The following is a 20,426-nucleotide window of genomic DNA, read 5'->3' as shown; positions in this document are numbered from 1 at the left end:
AGAAGACAGTGAAATAAGCCCTACGGTGTACTGACAGGAAATAACTGCCAACCTAAAATTTTTACTTGGTGAAAATATCTTTCAATAATGAAGCAAAATAAAGATATTTTAAGACAATTAATAACAAAAACATTTACCAAAGGATGCCCTTTAGGCAGAAGAGACATTGTTTTTTTACACATTGTTTTTTTTTACTCAAAAAAGAAGAAAAAGAAGCAGCAGCCTTGGTAATTCTGAATCCTCACTGAAATTGGCTTTCAGTTGAAAATAACATCTCAAAATAGCCTCCCATCCTCCTTTATGGAGGACACTTATTCAGGAATTTGTTTCCTTAAACTGTTAACAACTTTGAAAGTACAAAATTACAAACCAATAGGTGATCATTGTTTCTCAGGATCCCATCAAGAGAAACTGTTTTCTCCTACCCCACAGCCATTCCTCTGTCAAAGATTTATGAGATACATTAATGACACAAGTAAAAAAATGAAACATACTTTTTAGAAATTAAATATTTTAAATACCATCCTTTTCAACAGTAAGTTTTCTAGGGTAAAATACCCCCAAAACCAACAAAATCAACAACACGACAACCTTAATCCTTTCTAGGATTTGATATCTATAGCTTTTAAGACCCTGTTTCAAATTCAGCATCCAAAGAATAATCATGAATAAGAAAATTCCAGCATGCACATGTACTCTATTTTTAACCATTAAATTCACAGTTTATCTTTACAAGCAAACCCTGAGAGCCAGATCCATGTTTTGCCTCAAAACTGTATACATTAAAAAACAAGGCTTCCCTGGTGGCGCAGTGGTTGAGAGTCTGCCTGCCGATGCAGGGGACACGGGTTCGTGTCCCGGTCTGGGAAGATCCCACATGCCGCTGAGCGGCTGGGCCCGTGAGCCATGGCCGCTGAGCCTGCGCTTCCAGAGCCTATGCTCCACAACGGGAGAGGCCACAACAGCGAGAGACCCGCGTACGGAAAAAAAAAAACAAACAAACAAGACAGAGCAACTAGATAACCACTGGATAACAACACCAAAAACCCAAGAACAACATGCAGAGTCAATCTATGTGACAGGGTACTTAATCAAAGCCAGAATACAAGTATGTGAGGAAAAACTGCCAATAGCCATACAACCTGCATGATGCCTATGGCTGGGCAGGAGAAAGCAGAAGAAACAGCAAGTCATCATAGATGTGACGAGGAAAATCCCAAAGTAGCCAATGGGTATCACCGGAAAGCAGAGAATTACAGTGTGAGAAAGCACTGAAAACGGGAAGGAATTCTGCCCACTCTGCTGGTGAGTGTATGTAAGGGGCCCGCAGTGAGAGAGTATAAAGGCCTTTGAACAGTCTTGCCCTATGAATTCTTTACACTGACCTGCCAGGGTTCCCTTCCAGAAAAGAGACCCTCACCAAGGAGAAACCTCAGAGAATGAAATCAAACTCCAGAAAACAAGGAACAAGAGAGAAAAGGAGAAGGAGTGGAGGGGGAGAGATGCCGGCAATCTGAGGAAGCAGGAGAACTTTTTTTTTTTTTTTTTTGGACGCAGGGCATGTGGGATCTTAGTTCCCCAACCAGGGATCGAACTTGTGCCCCCTGCAGTGGAAGCACGGAGTCTTAACCACTGGATGACCAGGGAAGTCCCAGGAGGCCATATTTTTGAAGCCTACGTGAGTACAATTGAAGAAAGAGTTCTGTGAAGTTACAGAAGCTACCCTGGGCCACGCCTCCTTCTAAAGGTTAAGTCATGCTCAAAATAAGCCTGCAGCAGGCCATTTCAAAATGAGGTCAGGGGGCTTCCCCGGTGGCGCAGTGGTTGAGGGTCCGCCTGCCGATGCAGGGAACGCGGGTTCGTGCCCCGGTCCGGGAGGATCCCACATGCCGCGGAGTGGCTGGGCCCGTGGGCCGTGGCCGCTGGGCCTGAGCGTCCGGAGCCTGTGCTCCGCGGCGGGAGAGGCCACAGCGGTGAGAGGCCCGCGTACCGCAAAAAAAAAAAAAAAAAAATGAGGTCAGTGGAATTAAGAAAATGATTCATGAGAATAAATCAGAATCAGCAAACTCAGATGAGGTAGAGAACTCAAGAAACAACTAAAACAAAAGAAAAAGTCAGTTCAGAAATGAATACAAGAATACTTAAGAGACAAAGAAGATGAAAAGGAAGAATTTAATTTAAAAAAAAGAGAAATATTCAAAAGTGATAAACACTGAAAATGAACCTACAAACATATATTAAGAATTCCTAAAGAAGAAAAAAAAAGTAAGGGCACAGAAAAAAATAGCAAAAACTTTAAGAAAAATTTCCTGAAATTAGAAAAAAAAATTTTGAAGCTACATATTAAAAGAACACACCCCATACCTGAGAATAGTGACCCACAAAGAAACACCAAGCTATATTCTGGTAAAATCACTAGATACTAAAGAAAAAGAAAAAAAAATCCTTGGGTATCTAGGCAGAAACAACAAGTAGCTTTCAAGGGAAAGAAAATTTGACTATCATCAGACTTTCAACAGTAATGCCTATTCCAAGAGAAAACAAAATAACATATATAAGATACTCAAGAAAAACAAAAGTGAACCAGATTTCATATCCAGCAAAATTGACTTTAAAGTCTAACGGGCAATAACAAACTGTCAACAATATGCAAAAACTAGGCAATACTGTCCCCAAGACCATTTCCTTAAGAATCTAGAAGAGAAAAAGCTTCATTAATCCAAATGACTAGAGAGACATTGAACATAGAAAGCATTAAACACATAGTTACTTGTGGAAGTGAGTACTCTATGTAATGGACACATGCTCTGATAATACAGAAATAGTACAACAATTTTAAAACTGGGAGAGAAACAGGAAATGCAAATGTAAAAGCTATTTTTTTTTTTTGACCTGGTCTCAGTAATTCCATTGGTGATGGTAGCATTAGTCTTGTTATTTTGAGACTGCCATGTATAAGAGCTGGGATAAAATAAATGAGTAATTATAGGTTATTCTGATTCTATCATCCCCTGTGTCCTTGAGAACCAGGATTCTTGATGTGGAAGGAAGAAGATACAGGTAATACAAAAACAGGCTAAGTTATAAACCCTAACCTAGAAACATCGGTATGAACTCACAGAGCATTTAATCATAGCTCTGCCCACTGAAGAGGCCTAGAAACAATGACCAACCTTAGGCAATGAGCACACCTAGAACCTAGACAGGGTCCTGGAATACTATTTTCTACTAAAAGGTGCTAGTGTTTCTTAAATAAATGGCTGATTCCAGGCCAGGGGGTCATTATAGAAAGCAAGGAAGCACTGAAAGACGACTAGGGTTACTCCAAAAGGACTCAGGACAGTTGCTTAAGGCTCGGGGTGGGAATGAGGAGGGACTGCAAATGGGCACATGGTTCCTTTTGGGCTGGTGGATATGTTTTGCACTGCGATGGTGGTGACGGCTGCACAACTCTATAAATGCACCAGAAAAAGCTGAATAAATTGTGCACTTAAATGGTGAATTCTGTGGGATAATAAATATCTCAATGAAGCTGTTTTAAAAAGAGAAGAAAAAAAGAACTCACAAGAACTTAAAGAGGCACTCAATACCCCAAAATAGGAAAATTTGACATTCAAAAGGTATCATGATTCCAAGTGAATAAAACCCATAAAATATTTTTAAATCCATAGGTTCATGAAGATAATTTTTTAATCTGGTGGTTATACAAATCTACACTTGTGATAAAACTGCATACAACTAAATACACACATACAAATGAATACATATAAAACTGCTAAAACCAGACAAAGGTAAGTGGGTTGTGTCAATTGTCAGTTTCCTGGTTGTAAAGCTGTACTATAGTTATACAAGATGTTATCATTGAAGGAAACTGGGGGGAAGGTGCACAGGATCTCTGTATTATTTCTTACAACTGCATGTAATTTACAATATTCTTTAAATGTTTAATTTTTTTAAAAAGAAACCTAATTGGTCACTTAAAAAAAAAAAGAAAATAGCAGACAAGGCAACCATCTCTTTATAAAAGTATCTCAATTAATAAATGAAAAAAAACCTATTAGATTATCAGAATCTTCCCACTCCCAGTGAATTAATGGGTCTAGGCACTGAGCACTAACAGCAGGTAACAACACAAAAAGAGGGAGAAGAAGACATTAGGTGCCTCGTAGTGAAAGAACACGTCACTATCTGAGGTCTTGCCATAGGGTCCAAACATGAGTCTGATCAGGCCTGGCGATCCAGCTACCAACTTGCAGGACAGAGAGGAAAGGTGAGCTGTACTGGGACAGTGCAGGCAGCAAAATTCAGACTGTGGGAAAGCCTACCGCTAAAACAACCTGGATTCTTCCACAGATAAATTGTTAGGGAAAAAAAGGGGGGCAAGGGCCAGGGGCTGGGGAGGAGCAGAGTAATGGAAGGGAAATCCATTGATTAAAAGAGTCTTAAAAGACACAAATTTCCTTTAAATAGACAAGAATAAACATTGGTAGTCTTGAGATGCACACCTGGCAATATTACTATAAAGAAATGCAGGGAAGCATCTACTTTAAAAAGCAAGACAGTGGTTACTTCAGGGACAGAGGGGGTGATGATAAGAATGTGGCTCGTGGATGGGATCGCTGGGGCAGGGAGCAAAATCCTAATTCTTGACTTAAGGGAAGGTTACGATCATGTTTGTTTAAAAATAACACAGTAAAGCTACACATTTGCTTTGCCTGATGTTCCGTATTTGACTTTTCTTTTACAATAAAAAGGCTTTTTCTAATAAGGAAAAGTTATATCACTAGTGTTACCTATCATAAGAGAACATTTATGACATTTAAAATAATGACATTTATTTTAAATAATTATATGAAACATTTAAAATAATTACACGATAGTAAACATCTAAAACAACTATGTGAAAGTAAACAATCTTATAAAATAATCACATTTAAAATGTACATACAGATGAACCTATTTGCAAAACAGAAATAGAGACACGGATGTAGGGAACAAACATATGGACACCAAGGGGGGAAAGGGAGGGTGGGATGAATTGGGAGATTGGGATGGACATATATACACTACTATGTATAAAATAGATAACTAATGATAACCTACGGTATAGCACAGGGAGCTCTACTCAATGCTGTGTGGAGATCTAAATAGGAAGGAAATCCAAAAAAGAGGCGATATATGTGTACGTGTAGCTGATTCACTTGGCTGTACAGCAGAAACTAACACAACATTGTAAGGCAACCATACTCCAACAAAAATTTTAGAAGTAAATAAAATGTACACAAACATAAACCGTCTTATTAAATTCCAGCCAGCCACTGAAGCCTGAGGAAGGTTCTGAGGCCTATTTTCTGTGTTAAAAAGGAGATTAACAAGTGCCGCTGAGTGTTAGTGACAGGCCAGCGCTCAAATGAGACTTTCTTCTCAACTTAATCAGGCCTTGAAAGAGCCCTGAGACAATGTGATTCAGGATTCTCTTACGTTTGGCCATGTACCAGCTTAAGTCACCTGCTTCACTTCAAGTCACCTCATGGACCATCTCCTATCCTACACTTCTGGAAACACTGGGTTAAGAACAGGTCTGGTGCATTAGGGTAGGCCAAGACCTAAAAACAAAAACTTAGCTCTCTCGGATCACCAACAGATTCATTTCACTTGTTCCAACCCTTTCTAAACATGCTTAAAAGGTCTGCTTTTCCATTATGAGCATTTAAGCAAGAGACCAACACTACGACGCGGTAAGAGCTGCTTATCTTCATCCTAGTTACCAGCACACACACTTCACTATGGACTTAAGAGGGCACCGTCAGAGCCCAGTAATCCTCTGCCTCTGCCTTTATGCCTAATGTGCTCAGAGGTTCTCAAGTGACAGGAGGCCTTGTATCAGAAAGCACAAATTACAAAAATAAGTGCAAAGGCCCTCCCCCAGCTGAACTCCCCATCATAAAACAAGGCACCACATCCTGAGCTACTGGCTCATCAGCACTAAGCCAATCTGACCTTTGTCAAAGCCCTTTAAAAAAAACGGCGGGGGGGTAATCAGGTTATATAATAGACTTATAATATAAACTTGTAGCAAGCAAAGAAAGCTCTGAAATTCAGATGGAATTCAGTCATGTTTTTAAAACATTTTTCTAAAATACATACATAAAAGTGGCCTGATTCTCCTATAAACGACTTGAGAGCAAATCTGCTTCTACCTCATCTTTTCCCCCCCAAGTTTTGCTACGAGTTTGAAGAGAAAGCAAACCCGAGCCAGGAATGTTTAATTTTTCTGGCACTGCTGCTCACCAGAGAATAGTGACCCCAACACATAAAGATGAGATTCAGGCAGGAGTTGAAAGGGAACTTGTATAACAAAGGAAGATTAGTGCTGAATTCCTGCCTTCGATGTCTGTATCTTAATCAGTCTCCCTTGGGTCAGCTGACCCCGTTTCCTTTCCTCTCTTCCCACCTCCTGCTTCTTCTGTGTCCTCAGCCATCCTTGTTTTGTGAACCCTCAGCTTCCCAGCTTACCCACACTCCTTTCCTTGTATATTTTGCTTTCTCATGAGACATGTGAGTAGACAAATTCTCAAATATACACAAGCCTACTAAAATGTCTGGAACAGAAATCCCAAGTTCCACTCACCACACAGGGGCTTATGGAGACCTAGTCCAGTCTCCATGATTTCCCTGGATCCCCTTATGAGAGAAGGTACATCCTGGATGGTAAGGACCAGGTCCTGGGTTCAATTTCCTGTGTACATCCACAGCAAAGGGCCCCTTTCATAACTACTACTCTGATCAAGTGAATTCAGGAATGTTTAAATAGGAAGCTCTCTCTCCATACCAGAACCTGATGAGACCGAGACTTTAAGAATAGAAGTAAAAAACATGCACATTTAACCCTCCATTCTAGAAATGGCTATGAGCAAAAGAAACCCAGAAGTGTCTAAAGCCCAGCTGAGCTCCACTTATACTCAGGTGCACAAGACAGAAGCTCACGTCAGACCTAACACTTCAGATACTGTCCCAGGTTTGTGCCATTTTCCTCAAGATAAGGTGCCCTGGTCCCATAGGCCTGTTCTACAGGCAAATCTATAGCAGGAAAATGGTGAGGCGTTTATTTTTTTGGGGGGGGGGCTGGTAGTTTGGATTTTTCACCCAAGCCCTTTCCAATGAGCAATAGAGAAATATGAGAGCCTGTTTAAACATTACTTACTGCCTGCTGGATATCAGACTTCACTTGCTCACTCAACATGCCTTCAAAGACAAAGGAGTCACCAAACTTCTCAGCCTAAAGGAAAGGAAGGAAATAAAAATCCAGAAAAGGTTGTAGTAACATATTTCACATGTGCCATTTTCTCTGTACGCTACTAAAGGGGTTCTTCTTGTCCAAATGAACTTAGATTTGTCTTATAACCTCCCAAATGACCTAAAAGCATGTGGCTTCCTGTTAAAACAGGTTACTGTCACTTAGAGAGACCATTTTTATTTAAGGCTCATTTAGCTGATAAGAATGCAGACTGGAAGAGATTAGCTACTGAGACTGTGATTGTTTCTGTTGATGGAAACACATCTCCCCAAGTATTACAAATGACTTTGGAAAATAACAGGATTCTTTACATGTCAGATTACATAATCAACCTTTGTCCTTTGTTCTGCTCCTGGAACCTAGCTAAAAGAAGTAAATGGCCCTGTTTGTTGATATTCTGACACACTCCACTGAGGTGTCCACTGTGCTTATACGTCTCAAGTGGCCAATTCAAGCACCAGATGGAAATCCGTATTTTAATCATTTTTATTTACCATTACTGTCTCAAGTCCATATCTACCTGGTTTTCTTTGTTGCATATGACCCCAGTTCTGGAAACACCCAATGTAGTCTCTTGGTCTCCATGATTCTACTCTTCTAGTTTTCTTCCTCCATTTCAGACTCCTTCTCATCTCCTGAAATACATGGGCACTTCTTCTTGCCCCTAAGACACTGTTCCTCCCCAGCACTCTGCCCTGGCTCTCTGCTCTTCTTACTCTACACCAGTGGCCCTCAGGCTTTGTGCAGTTGAGATCACCTGGCCAGCTTGTTATAGCTACACAGCACTGCTCCCCAAGCCCAGAGGTTCTGATTCTGTAGGTCTGGGGTGAGGCCAAGGAACCTGCCCGTGTGAACAGATAAGCTGGTGATTCTAATACAGGTGGTCTAAGAAATCACACAATGAGATACACTGACCTGCTGCTGGACAAACTCTTGAAATCCCATGATTTTAACCACCACCGGCATTTCAAATGATGTTCGTATCTCCACCTCCAGTCCTCTCCTCTCCTCACCACATGATATTAACGGCCTACTAGATCCCTGTATTTCCAGCTTTATGAGCACCTCAAACTCCTTTTGCTGATTAGAGCTCATCATCTTTTCTCCATCCCAGCTCTTATTTCTGTATTCTCTTGTAGCATCACCATGCCTGAGAACCCAGACCATTCCTTCACTCAACAACATGTACCAAACACCTATCAGAAGCCTGGCTTTGGGCTAAATGACAGAGATACAAGGTCAATATTACAGAGGCATGGTCTCTGTCCTTAGAGCACTCACATATGGGGCCACAAACAAAAGTCAAGTCAAACAAAGAAAGGAAGAATATAATTACAACTTTACTTGACCCTGTAAGGCAGAGAGTATAGAGAGAAGCCTCCTTTTGATAGGGTGGGCAGAGGAAGCCTCCCTGAGAGGGATATTTAAGCTGAGATGACTCGAGAAAGAGAAGGAGCCAGCCACGCAAAAGGGGGACAGGCAACGGGGTCAGGAAATTCCAAGCAGGGGGAAAGTATGGGCTGCACCCCCAAGATGGGAACGAGTGTCAAGTCTGCAAGGAATAGAAACAAGAACAGCAGGGCTAGAACATGGTGAGCAAGGGAAATGTGATATAAAATGAAGTTGGAGAAATGGAAGAAAAGAAACATGAATGCCATAATAATATGAAGTATTTTATCCAAAGCAGGGGTTTTAACCCTTTTTGTGACCTGGACCCCTTTGGCAGTATGGTGAAGCTTAAGGATCTCCTTCTCAGAATGAAATGTTTAAGTGTATAAAATAAAATCAATACAATTACAAAGAAAACTAGTTATATCGAAATATTAGTAAAACAAATTTGTGCTATAGTAACATATACATATATGTTATATCTATACATTAAATATAAATATGTATAAATAATACATTAAATAAGATCTAGTGGTAGGCCTCATAATCATCATTTCTAAAGTGAGGATGAATACAAACAATATTTTATGATATCTGCAACAACAATAATGGGATACAAAATGTCTGTGATTTCTATTGGTGATAAAGTCATAGGCACTGCTGCCACTACTGTGGTATGTTGTCTATTCCTAACTGAAGGAAATGCTGAACTTCGGTTAGAGGGTAATAGAAATCCAGATGCAGTATTTCCCCATCCATGCTCCTAGATGCCCTAAACTCTGCTTATTCTATCTAGTCTTGATGGGAACCCTAGTCTAAGGGAAGCTTCTTGCCTTCGAAGCCCACTTCTAACTTCATCAGACTACTGAGGAACCTGACCTGAGAGTATCCTCATGAAACAAAAGGAACAGCAACTTCTTACTACAAATAGGTACAAAAAGACAACTACTTTGTATATTTTAAGAAATTCCAAAGAAATGCAAAACCAAATTTGGATGCTGTTTTGCTTTCAGCATTTGCTCTGAAATTTTTTTTTTTAAGAAAGGAAGATGTTCTGGCCTGGAAAAAAACAAAAACAAGGACAGGGACTCCACAAACTGAAGGCAAGGGTAGGGTAGAGTCCTTTGGTAAGAAAAAAATGGGAAACCTACATAACAAGGATATTTTAGACACTCACAGAAACTTTCATAAACTAGAAAGCCTCTCTCTTCCTATCCCCGTTTAGGACAAACATCCACTTGCAGAACCTTGCTCTGTGATTCAGTGACCACAGGATAAAGCCTGGAACTGCCAAAGGAAAGCTTATGAGTCGTCAGGCACTGGAATAAAACCACAAAAATGAAAAGCTGCACTTCTGCATCTTTTACTTCTGAATTATGCAATGCTTCTGGAACATCCAAACTATAATTTTTTGAGAGGGAGAAGTGGCCTTACTTTACATGCTATCATCTCAAAAAGCCTGAGAGGACAGTGACGCTCTTTGGAAGATTAAAGCACTGACACACTAGAGCATAACGGTTAAGAAGACAGCTCCTGGGGTCACACTGGCCAGGCCTGAATCCCAGCTCCGCCACTAACCAGCTGTGGGACTCGGGGCAAATCACTTTGCTAATCCCCAGTTTGCCACCTGAAAACTAAGCTGCCTCACTGGGTTGCTATGAGAACAAAAATTACATGAAATATACAGAAAATGCCTGTCACAGCACTGGGCACATAGGAAAAAGCGGTCAACTGATAAAGTTCTTCCTCCCCATTCCAACCCCATTACCTCTGTCAAATAGCCAGTTGAGTTCACAAACTTCTCAAATTCAGCATTACTGACTTCATAGGCATCCATGTAAAAGGCATCAATAGCAACTCTCCTCGCAGGTGCTTCCCCATCCTGCTTTATCTGAGGATCATCTGTGCCCATTGTAAATACTCCGGCAGGGATGGGGACCATCTGCAGCAAAAGGGGAAACACGGGAAGTCAGGCCGTCACCGCCAGAGTGAACCTGGGTCAAGTGTAGAGCGCCAGCACACAGTAAGCACCCAACAGCGAGCCAACCTCCGCCATAAAAGCCACTGTGAAGTAAGTAAAATCATGGCGTACTCCAATGAATGATTAGTCACAAAAAGAAGTGAAAATTCTTTAGGGTAGTGATTTCTTTAGGAAAAACGCTACATAATACACATCTGCACACGCCACGGAAACAGGTCGGGAGCAACAGTCACCAAGCTGCTAATGGCTGCAGTGCAGAGGCAGGGAGAATATTCCACTTCTTTATACATTTGTGCATTTTTGTCCTTTATTATGTCCATATTTCTTTTAAATTATTTTTAAAAGCAAATATAAAAATGCCAAATATAATTTTTTTTTAACTTTTTTTTTTTTTTTTTTTGGCCACACAGCATGTGGGATCTTAGTTCCCCGACCAGGGCAACCCGCGCCCCCTGCACTGGAAGCGCAGTCTTAACCACTGGACCACCAGGGAAGTCCCCATATATAATATATTAAAAAACCCACTGAGTGAATCTAGGTTCCCAATGATAATGGAAAAGACAAATCATTGAAATGGAAAATCTAAAAGGTTTACTAAAGGACCATGTCTTGTCCTTATTTAATACCTTATTAAAACTCTAATTGTTCCTATCTACTGTTTCACATAACCTCTAAACACCAAGAGGGTAGCAACCGAGGCTGCTTTATTCACATGTTTTCCTAGCACTAAACATAAGATCTGAGGATCACACCGAAAATTTTCAGTTAAGAAGCACAGGTCCATCCTCAGCATCACTTGGGAAATCCAACATTACAGCGGTCATCCAGTTTTACTGGGTATCCTAAATATATATCCCTCTGTCCTCTCCCCTTTTCTTTTCCTCGATTAATGCTGTAGCCTCACAATTGTCTCCTTGCCTCCAGTCTCATCCCTTCACATTTCTTCCGGCTCCTCTCTAAGCCATCAACCTTCCTTTCAATCATTCATACAAGTATTTAAGCCCCTACTGAACTTTTCAAAATATCTGTCTTCTGTATCCCACACAACTTACTGAGGCTCTGCTTGGAACAGAAAAAGACTGGAAACAACCTAAATATTTTTCAATATTGGAATGATTAACTAAATTGTGGGCCACCCAGAAAATGGAAAATTAGGCAGCCATAAGAAAAGGAAAAGAAGGAAAACAACAGGAATAAAAAGACACTTTTAATATATTGATATGGAGAGATCTCACCATGATGAAGAGGAAAGTGAACAAAGTAAGGTGCACGCTAGAAAGCATGGTGTGTTATCATTTGCGTGAAAAGGAGGTGGGCAGGAGAACATAGATTCACATATTTTTTTGTATTTGCTTACATTTGCAGAACACGGCTCTGGGAAGGTATTCAAGAAACTCATGCAGTGGTTGTCTGAGGGGAAGGTTATTACGTAAGTGGAAAATTTTTCACTATACACCCTTCTACAGAATTTTTTTTGTAATTTTAAAACCATGTACTCTATTCAAAATAACAAACAATAAAGTGTCAATCTGATTATACCACTTTCCTACTTAAATTCTTCAGGGATCCCCAGCACCTTTGAGGGTTAAATATCTCAGCATCAGAGCCTAATCTCTCCCCACCTCTCTCACCCTGTACTCCACCTGCACTTCATCTCTTGTGAATAACATCAATGCTCAACGATCACCTCCTACAGAAGGCCTTTCCTGCCTGCATTTCCCTCTGCTGGCTGGGCATATCCCCCTCATTTGGGATCCTCTGATAAACACCTCTCTAAACAACCGACACACACTGTACATACTTTAATGACTTGTTTTTACCTGCCCTAGATCCCAGGCTCCTTGGGGACCAGAAATAAAGTTTTCACTTCTATGTCCCCAGCTCCTAGTATGGTGCATAATTCATGGAAGGAAGGAAAGAAGGAAGCAAGGAAGGAAGGGAGTGGGGGGCATGGATGGATGAAGAAACTTCGTTGACTGAAAGAGTGACATCACGGATACAATGAAAAATGTATCATTTGAATTATTCCTAATTATAAAAATTCTCTTTCTTTTATAACACCATCCCTGACATGGATAGCATGCCTGCATCACAGTGAAACCTGTTTAAGAGACTCTGCTCAAAGACTGAACTAGGTTCACAGATTATTCTCATTATTCTCCAAGCATCTGGGACACAAGATTCCTCAGTCGAGATGAGAAGTCAGAATTTCAAGCAGCTCTGCAAAGAAGAAGAAAAATAGAAGCCTGCAGACGAAAGCTTAAAATGCTTATTAAAATGATCTAATAAAAGGTTTCATGTTTCCTAAAGGACTTTAAGGAAAAAAAAAAATCTTTCCAGCAGCAGACAAGTAGGTCCTTTTCTCAGAACGGCTGTTCATCCCAAGGTACAAACACAAGGCCTATAGGAAACTGTGCCCATTGTTCCCAATGAAGTTTTACAATTATCTCAGTTTTTCATCCCACTCTCCCTCAAGGTGAGCACCAACAATGCTAATACAATCACAACTTCCACTGTGGACTCCTGGCCTAATTTTTTTTTCTTTCATTAACCATCAGAGATAGCCAGCAATGAATAAGCCAAGTTTCCATTCTGGAGGCTATAGATAAAAATAGCCTGCATGGCTCTGACTGTATCATAATTCCCAATTTTCACTGATGAAGTCTCTGTCCTACAAATGCAGAATGTTGTTCTAGTGAAATCCAGAGCATCAGGTCTCACACTCCTAAACCAAATACAAAGAACCATTTTGATCAGTGTGGACCTGCATGAAGGTCCAGATTCAAACAATCCGTTCGTCCTTGGAGGTAAGTTAAAACCCCTTCTAGCACATCAGTTTCTGCCACTGCCAAGCAAGCCAAAAGGACAGGTGAGTCAAAGCAACTCTCTTGTCACTAGGACCATATCTGAGCTACACACTCTGGCCAGGTGCAGTGGACATCTATGATTTTTGCCCACCTGGCACCCATTCCCTCCTGTTCTTGTAAGAGCAAGTGACATCTCTTTGAAAACCACTTCTTCAACTAAGTACATGTCTCAGGTGGAGCTGGATGACACTGCCCCCCACTCCCCACACACACACACACACCCCGCCCCTGCCCCATGACTCAGGCCTAGCCAATTACCACATTCTTTTGACCACAGAGATGTAATCAGGGATAGGCCCACGACCCAATCAAAGTTAATCTCAGAACTTTTGCTGGAGCTATGAGGGAAAGAAAACTCTTTCTCTTCCAGCTCTTTGATCATTAGAAGGAATACTACCTAAAAATGAAGCCAACATAGAAGAAAGAGGAGCTGCCAAGAGAGAGCCAAAAAGAGAGATCTGGAGATGCTGCCTGAGGCCCTGCATCCAGCTGTGTCTGGGACCATATCTGCACGTGAACTTCCCAGCCATGAGAGCCCATAAACGTCCCTACCCACACTTCTTTATCAGCCTACTAAGCTAGTTTTAAGAATCTTTTCTTTCACTTGCTTCTGTGGGACTTTTGTTTTACACACAAAAATGAAATAAGTTTATAGGCAACTCTTTTGTGTAGCACTTCTCCTTTTTCCTTCTTTCCTCTCCTCAAACCTAAGTAAAAAGGTAAAGGCTCCGCAGAAAGCTGGGTGAATAACAAGAGACGCAAGCTCCCTGGATCTGCCCACAAACTGCTGTCTTATCTGTCTATGCAGGGCTTACCTACCTATATCATCCTGTCACTCTACTGACACTAATCATAGATGAAATGGCATTAAAGTTCCTTCAAGCCCTGGGATTTCATGATTCTATTCAGCCTCAGTTGTCACATCTGTAAAGTGGGGGATAATATCTCACAGGATCCTGGGGAGGATAAGATACAGCAAAAAGACTGCTTTCCAAAGGTTTCTTTAAAAAGTAACTCATACCCTTAATTCCCCTGGCAGTTTCTCAATATTGTAACCAACAAAAAAAGGTAAAAGATCATTCCAGAAATTGTTACACGATGCCTAAATGTATAAAGCGCTTGGAGGATACAGACATTAAAACAGGTCTAAAAAATTGCTTCCCGTGTAGAAAGAGATATCAGACAATTACACAAATAACACTACTTTACAGAAAATATACAAGTTTCCATCAGACATTGACAAAATGCTATGAGAATTTAGAGGATAGAAACACCACTTCTTCCTGGAGGAAAGGGGTCATAGAAGAGATGGTATTCAATCGTGTCTTGACACCTGGGTAAGCATTACCCGATCAAACCATCCTCAGACAGGAAACTGACTGACTTTACCCACATATACAGAGATACCACGTACAATTTTATTGTCTCATGATCTTCAATGCCTTTTCAAACAACTCTTTTAAAAGCTACATGGAGATTAAAACATTTTGATACCTTTTTATAAAATAATAAGCTGTACAGAACATTGTTAGAATGGTTTTCTCAAGGAGCATTGTATATTTTTTAACCAGAGGAAAGTTAAGTAAAATTTGAAAATATCTATATTGTTTCCCAGACAATTCTTACTGCCATAACTTTCTAGTGAAACCTAAATTCCTTGAGGGTAAAGCCCAGTGCTATTTACTTCTCTGTAAATAGCACTTGGCAAGTGTTCATTAAATTGATGAAAATATTTTTTAAAAAAGACTCACACCTAAAAAGTGTTACATTAAAAAGGGTGAAAATGTCACCCCCAGAAACCTTAAACTACTTACATATCCCAGAACACACCATGCACTTGTACAATGCTTCATTTGTACCCATGCTATTCTCCTTCTCGCAATGTCCTTCAATCTGCCCTTCCATCCCGAACTCCTGAAAATGTCTCCTCCAAGGCCTAGCCTAATGTGGTCTTTTCTTTGAGCACTTCCTGACTTGTCCAGGAAACAAGAATCCTTCCTTCCTCTCCAAGTACTTTGTACATACTCCTCCTATAGGACTGTCACTATAGAAAAATGATGCTTGCATATAACTGTGATTGTGTGTGTGTGTGTGTGTGTGTGTGTGAGAGTGTGTGTGTGTGAGAGTGTGTGTGTGTGAGAGACAGAGAGAGAGACAGACAGACAGAGAGACAGAGAGAGAGAGAGAGGTCTACCAACAAGTCAATGCCTTGAGGGTAGGGCATAGGTCTTTCTTTTCTATAAGCCCAGAACACAGGACAGAGTCTTATATAATACGTGTACCAAATAAGTATTTATTGAATTAAACTAAATAAACGGAAAACAAAAATAGATTCAGTACAACCTCAATCCAAATCCCAGCAAGTTATTTGATCAATATCAACAATACGATACTCAAGTCTATATGGAGAGGCAAAAGACCCAGAAAAACCAACACAATATTGATGAGAAAAACAAAGTTGGAGGAAAGACACTATGCAACTTACTATAAAACTACAGTAGCCAAGACATGTATTAGTTAAAGAACACCCAAACATATTAATGGAACAGTGGAGAGGGACCAGAAATAGACCTCCATAAATATAATCAAATGATCTTTGACAAAGGAGCAAAGACAATACAATGGAGCTAAGGCAGTCTCTTCAACAAATGCTGTTACAACTGGACATCCACGTGCAAAAAAAAAAAAAAAGAATCTAGACAGAGACCACTCTTCAAAAGACAATGTCAAGAGATTGAGAAGACAAGCAACAGACTGGGAGAAAATAGTTGCTGATGACACATCTGATAAAGGACTGTTATCCAAAATAAACAATTCTTAAAACTCAACAATAAGAAAACAAATAATACAATTAAAAATGGGCCAAGGACCTTCCAAAGAAGATATACAGGTGGCAAAGATGCTCAGTATGTCAACCAAAAAATGCAAAATTAAAACAAGATACCATTACATACCTTAGAATGGCCAAAATCTGAAACACTGACAACACCAAATGCTGACAAGGGTGTGGAGCAACAGGAATTCTCATGCCTTGCTTGTAGGAATGCACAACGGTACAGCCGCTTTGGAAGACAGTTTGGTGGTTTCTTACAAAACTAAGCATACTCTTGCTATATGATCCAACAATCACAGTCCTTGGTATTTACTCAAAGGTGTTGAAAATTTTATGTCCACACAAAAAACCTGCACCCAGATTTTTATAGCAGCTTTATTCATAATTGCCAAAACTCAGAAACAAGCAAGATGCCTCTCAGTAGGTGAATGGATAAACTGTGGTACATCCAGACAATACATTATTATTCAGCATGAAAAATAAATGAACTATCAAGCTATGAAAAGACACATAGGAAACTTAAATGAACATTACTAAGTGAAGGAAGCCAATCTGAAGAGCCTACATACTATATGATTCCAACTATAAGACATTCTGGAAAAGGCAAAACTTATGGAGACAGTAAAAAGATCAGTGGTGGCCACTTGGGAGGAGGGAGAGGGATGAAGAGGCAGAGCACAGAAGATTCTTAGGGCAATAAAAATATTCTGTATGATACTATAGTGATGGACATATGTCGCTGTACATTCATCCCAACCTATAAAATGTTCAACACCAACAGTGAACCCTAATGTAAATTACAGTTGACTCCTGAACAACACGGATTTGAACTGCGAGGGTCAACTTACACATAGATTTTTCAATAGATACATACTTCAGTACTACATGACCTGCACTTCGTTGAATCCTGGAATGCAGAACCACAGGTATGGAAGGCCAACTGTAAAGTTATTACTAGGATTTTTGACCACGCAGGGGGCCAGTGCCCCTAACCCACATGTTTTTCAAGGGTCAACTGTATAGACTTTGGGTGATTATGATATGTCGGTGTAGGTTTATCAATTGTAACAAATGTACCACTGTGGTGGAGGATCTTGATAATGGGCAAGGCTATGCCTGTGTTGGGGCAGTAGGTATATGGGAAATCTCTTTACCTTCCTCTCAATTTTGTTGTGAACCTAAAACTGCTCAAAAAAATAATCCTTTTATTTAAAAAAAGAAAGAAAATTAAGAAAATAAAAGGTTATCACTACGACCATGTATCTCACATAATATTGGACTTCCTGAATTCAGAATAAATGGCTAAGTGTCAGAATTAGACCAAAGTCATCTGCACATGAACTAAAACATCTGAAACCAAGGAAAACAGAGAGACAAAGAACAGCCTCCTATGAATTCCTTTGTCTTGATAAGAAGTCTACTTCAGGTTCAAGCATTAAGTTTAAGAGTCCTTGAAGGCTTGTGAGCTGTGTTCTCAACAACTGCTAGTTTACTAATAACTTGGGATGCTGCCAAACATTATAGAAACTGAGTGCAAGGGAAGATAAACATAAAATAAATGCACATATACAAAATATAAGTTAATTAATTATATATTTTTCCCTTTATAAAATGAATGCAAGATATGGCCAAAGATGAGCCATACAATATTCAGTCCGGACGTGAAACCACTCTAAAGGGATGAAAAATGGATATCTTATAATGACACGTACATCACATTCTGGAATCAATAGGACACTGGAGCATTTAACGTGAGGAATGTTCAGTACTGGCCAGAAGGTTCTCGGCAAAAGTTTGACACAGACCAATGTACATGCAAATAAGACAGCGCCCCTGTTAGTTACAAAGCAGATAAACAGAGGGCTTTCCCTGCAGGAGGAGGGAGAAACTGATTATCAATTACCATTCAAGTTATAGAGGAACTAAAATCAAGTATGGCCAACACACACTACAACTGTAACCAAGGCTCCCCACAACACAAAAGATAAACACTAAGAATGCAGGGAATCCTCTGAGGAACAACAGGAAACATTTTAAAGGCCAGTAATTATACAGGATGGAGAAACAATGAGAAGTCCAGCTACCAACCTCCTAACACTCTATACCCAAGTCACAAAATTATAGTCCTGACTCCCCTCCCTCTCACAACCTAGCTGGGGAGAGACACCAACAGACAAATATCTTCAGTAATGGTTATGTCAGAGCAAACAGGTACAACTGCGGCAGCATATGGAAATACTGAACGGGAAGGAAGGAAAGAGGTCAGGTAAGGCCTGCAGGAGGATGTTACCTCTCACCTAAGAATTGAAAATTGGTCAGAATTAACCCACAGGAAAAAAAAACTTGGACAGAAAAAGCTGGAAAGGGTGTACTAGTATTCAAGAAGAAGAACTTTGGGAGTCAGCAGATCTAAGTTGTTTTCACAACCATACCAATATGCAAAATACCTGGAATGGTAAGAACTAAGGAACAGTTACTAATTTTTTGTTTTAACTAAGAACTAAATAATAGTTATTATTAATGTTATTACTTACATATCCTAGCACATAAAACATTCAGGCACTGTACAAGGTATAGATAAACGATAGTAATAAAACAACTACTGTTTACTTAGTCTTTCCCATGTACTAAAGTGCTAGGAATAGCAGAATAAATAAGACAAGTCCTTGTCGTCAAGTAGCAGAGTCTACTGTCAGAGACTACTGATAAGTAAACAACAAGGTTAGAGACACTGACACCCAGTGTCCTGATTCCTTCACAATTAATGAGAGGAACGCAGGACTTAAACCCACATCTATCTGACTTAAAATTCTGAGAACCTCATCAAAAAGACAGGGTGCAAGAACGAGGAAGCAGGAGATAAGAGGTAAGAAAAGGAAAGACAACTGTCCTCAAACCAAACTCCCTAATGCTCAGCATTACGCAGAGCCCCAAGACCCACCCGTTTCGGAGGGCGGAAGAACTTCTCAACAAACTGGATCTGCAAGTGCGCGATTTGGCAATGTAATTATAATCTTTACTTGCCTTCCTCCAACCCCTGGCCTTACCCATCCCAACCCTGTCGAGGAACCCGGCGCCCCCCACCCGTCGTTAGGGAACCAAGAGAGCACCTTGGTGGGCGGGAACGGTCGCTCTCCGGCTACCGAGCCTGGGGCGTTCGCCTCCCGCGAGTATCGGTGCGCGGCCGCCGAGCTGCCATGGGCCCCGGGCCGCTGGGGAGTGCCACAACCGCACGAGCCCGCGAGGGACGCCGCGCCCGCCTCGGCCCCGACCTCTTCGCCCCCCGCCGCCCGGCCCAGCAGCAAGAGCAGAGGCAAAGAGAGAACGAGACCGAGCCCAGCGCCTCGTCCTCCAGCCGGCCCTAACGCGGGCGCAGCCATGTTTTCCCACTAGCCATGTGACCCTTTGGGTCACGTGGCCCCGCCCTCCTTAAAGGGGCCAAGCCCTAGGCTGACTTCAGTGTCCCTAAGAGTTGCCCTCTTTCCACCTCTCTCCAGGTACCTCTCCTTTAGAGCCTTCCTCCTTGGCTCTCCTGACGTGAAAACAAGAAAATCCAAAAAGTCTTGGCCTTCCGCAGCCTGTGCGCCCCATTATTATTTTTAGGTTGAAAAAATTATAATCGAGTTTATTGAGCATTTCTTGTGTGCCAGGCAATACACTAGGTGAGCACTTTATTTTTTGAAATCTCATTTAATCCTCACGAGGACCCTGAATGTTGAGTGCACAGAACAATTAAGTGATCTGCCCAAGGTCACAAGGCAAATAAATGTCAAAAGACGAGATTTAAACCCAGCCACACTGCATCTCTAACACATACCTTCAAACCCTGAGTTTTAAAACATTATGCTGTAATGCAGGCAATTCAATAAGCTTCCCTTAACAGGAAAATGGAAGATGAACGTGTTGAAGAACACCTCACCAAGGGATCCAGTTAGAGAAATCCCTACTGTGGCTCTCAAAGTGTCGTCCCAGACCAGCAGCATGAGCATCACCCGGGAACTTGTTAGAAATTCAATACTCAGAATGTCTGGGGACAGGACACATCAATCTGTGCGTTTA

General features: G+C 40.9%; 1 protein-coding gene across 9 annotated transcripts in view; it reads right to left on the bottom strand.

Moving 5' to 3' along the window:
• Window positions 1-19,771, bottom strand: part of SUMF1 (sulfatase modifying factor 1) — a 451,840-nt gene extending 432,069 nt beyond the window's left edge. For 7 of the 9 annotated variants that reach the window (XR_007469861.1, XR_007469862.1, XM_049693598.1 and 4 more), the window contains exons 1-3: window positions 19,478-19,768; window positions 10,455-10,628; window positions 7,205-7,279 (exon numbers count right to left, since the gene is read on the bottom strand). Coding sequence is in view for 7 of the 9 variants with exons in the window: in XM_049693598.1 (XP_049549555.1) it covers window positions 7,205-7,279; window positions 10,455-10,628; window positions 19,478-19,747 (519 nt within the window). In the remaining 2 variants the exon portion in view is untranslated. Of the gene's footprint in view, window positions 1-7,204; window positions 7,280-10,454; window positions 10,629-19,477 lie in introns of all 9 variants that reach the window. The other 2 variants (XM_004274774.3, XM_033437197.2) reach the window with 2 other exon arrangements.
• Between the last annotated feature and the right edge of the window lie 655 nt (window positions 19,772-20,426).

This window comes from Orcinus orca, chromosome 10 (assembly GCF_937001465.1).
Source record: "Orcinus orca chromosome 10, mOrcOrc1.1, whole genome shotgun sequence".
In the NCBI taxonomy this organism is placed as follows: domain Eukaryota; kingdom Metazoa; phylum Chordata; class Mammalia; order Artiodactyla; family Delphinidae; genus Orcinus; species Orcinus orca.
Note: the sequence above shows the minus strand (reverse complement) of the source record. Positions and strands in the feature narration are given on the sequence as shown.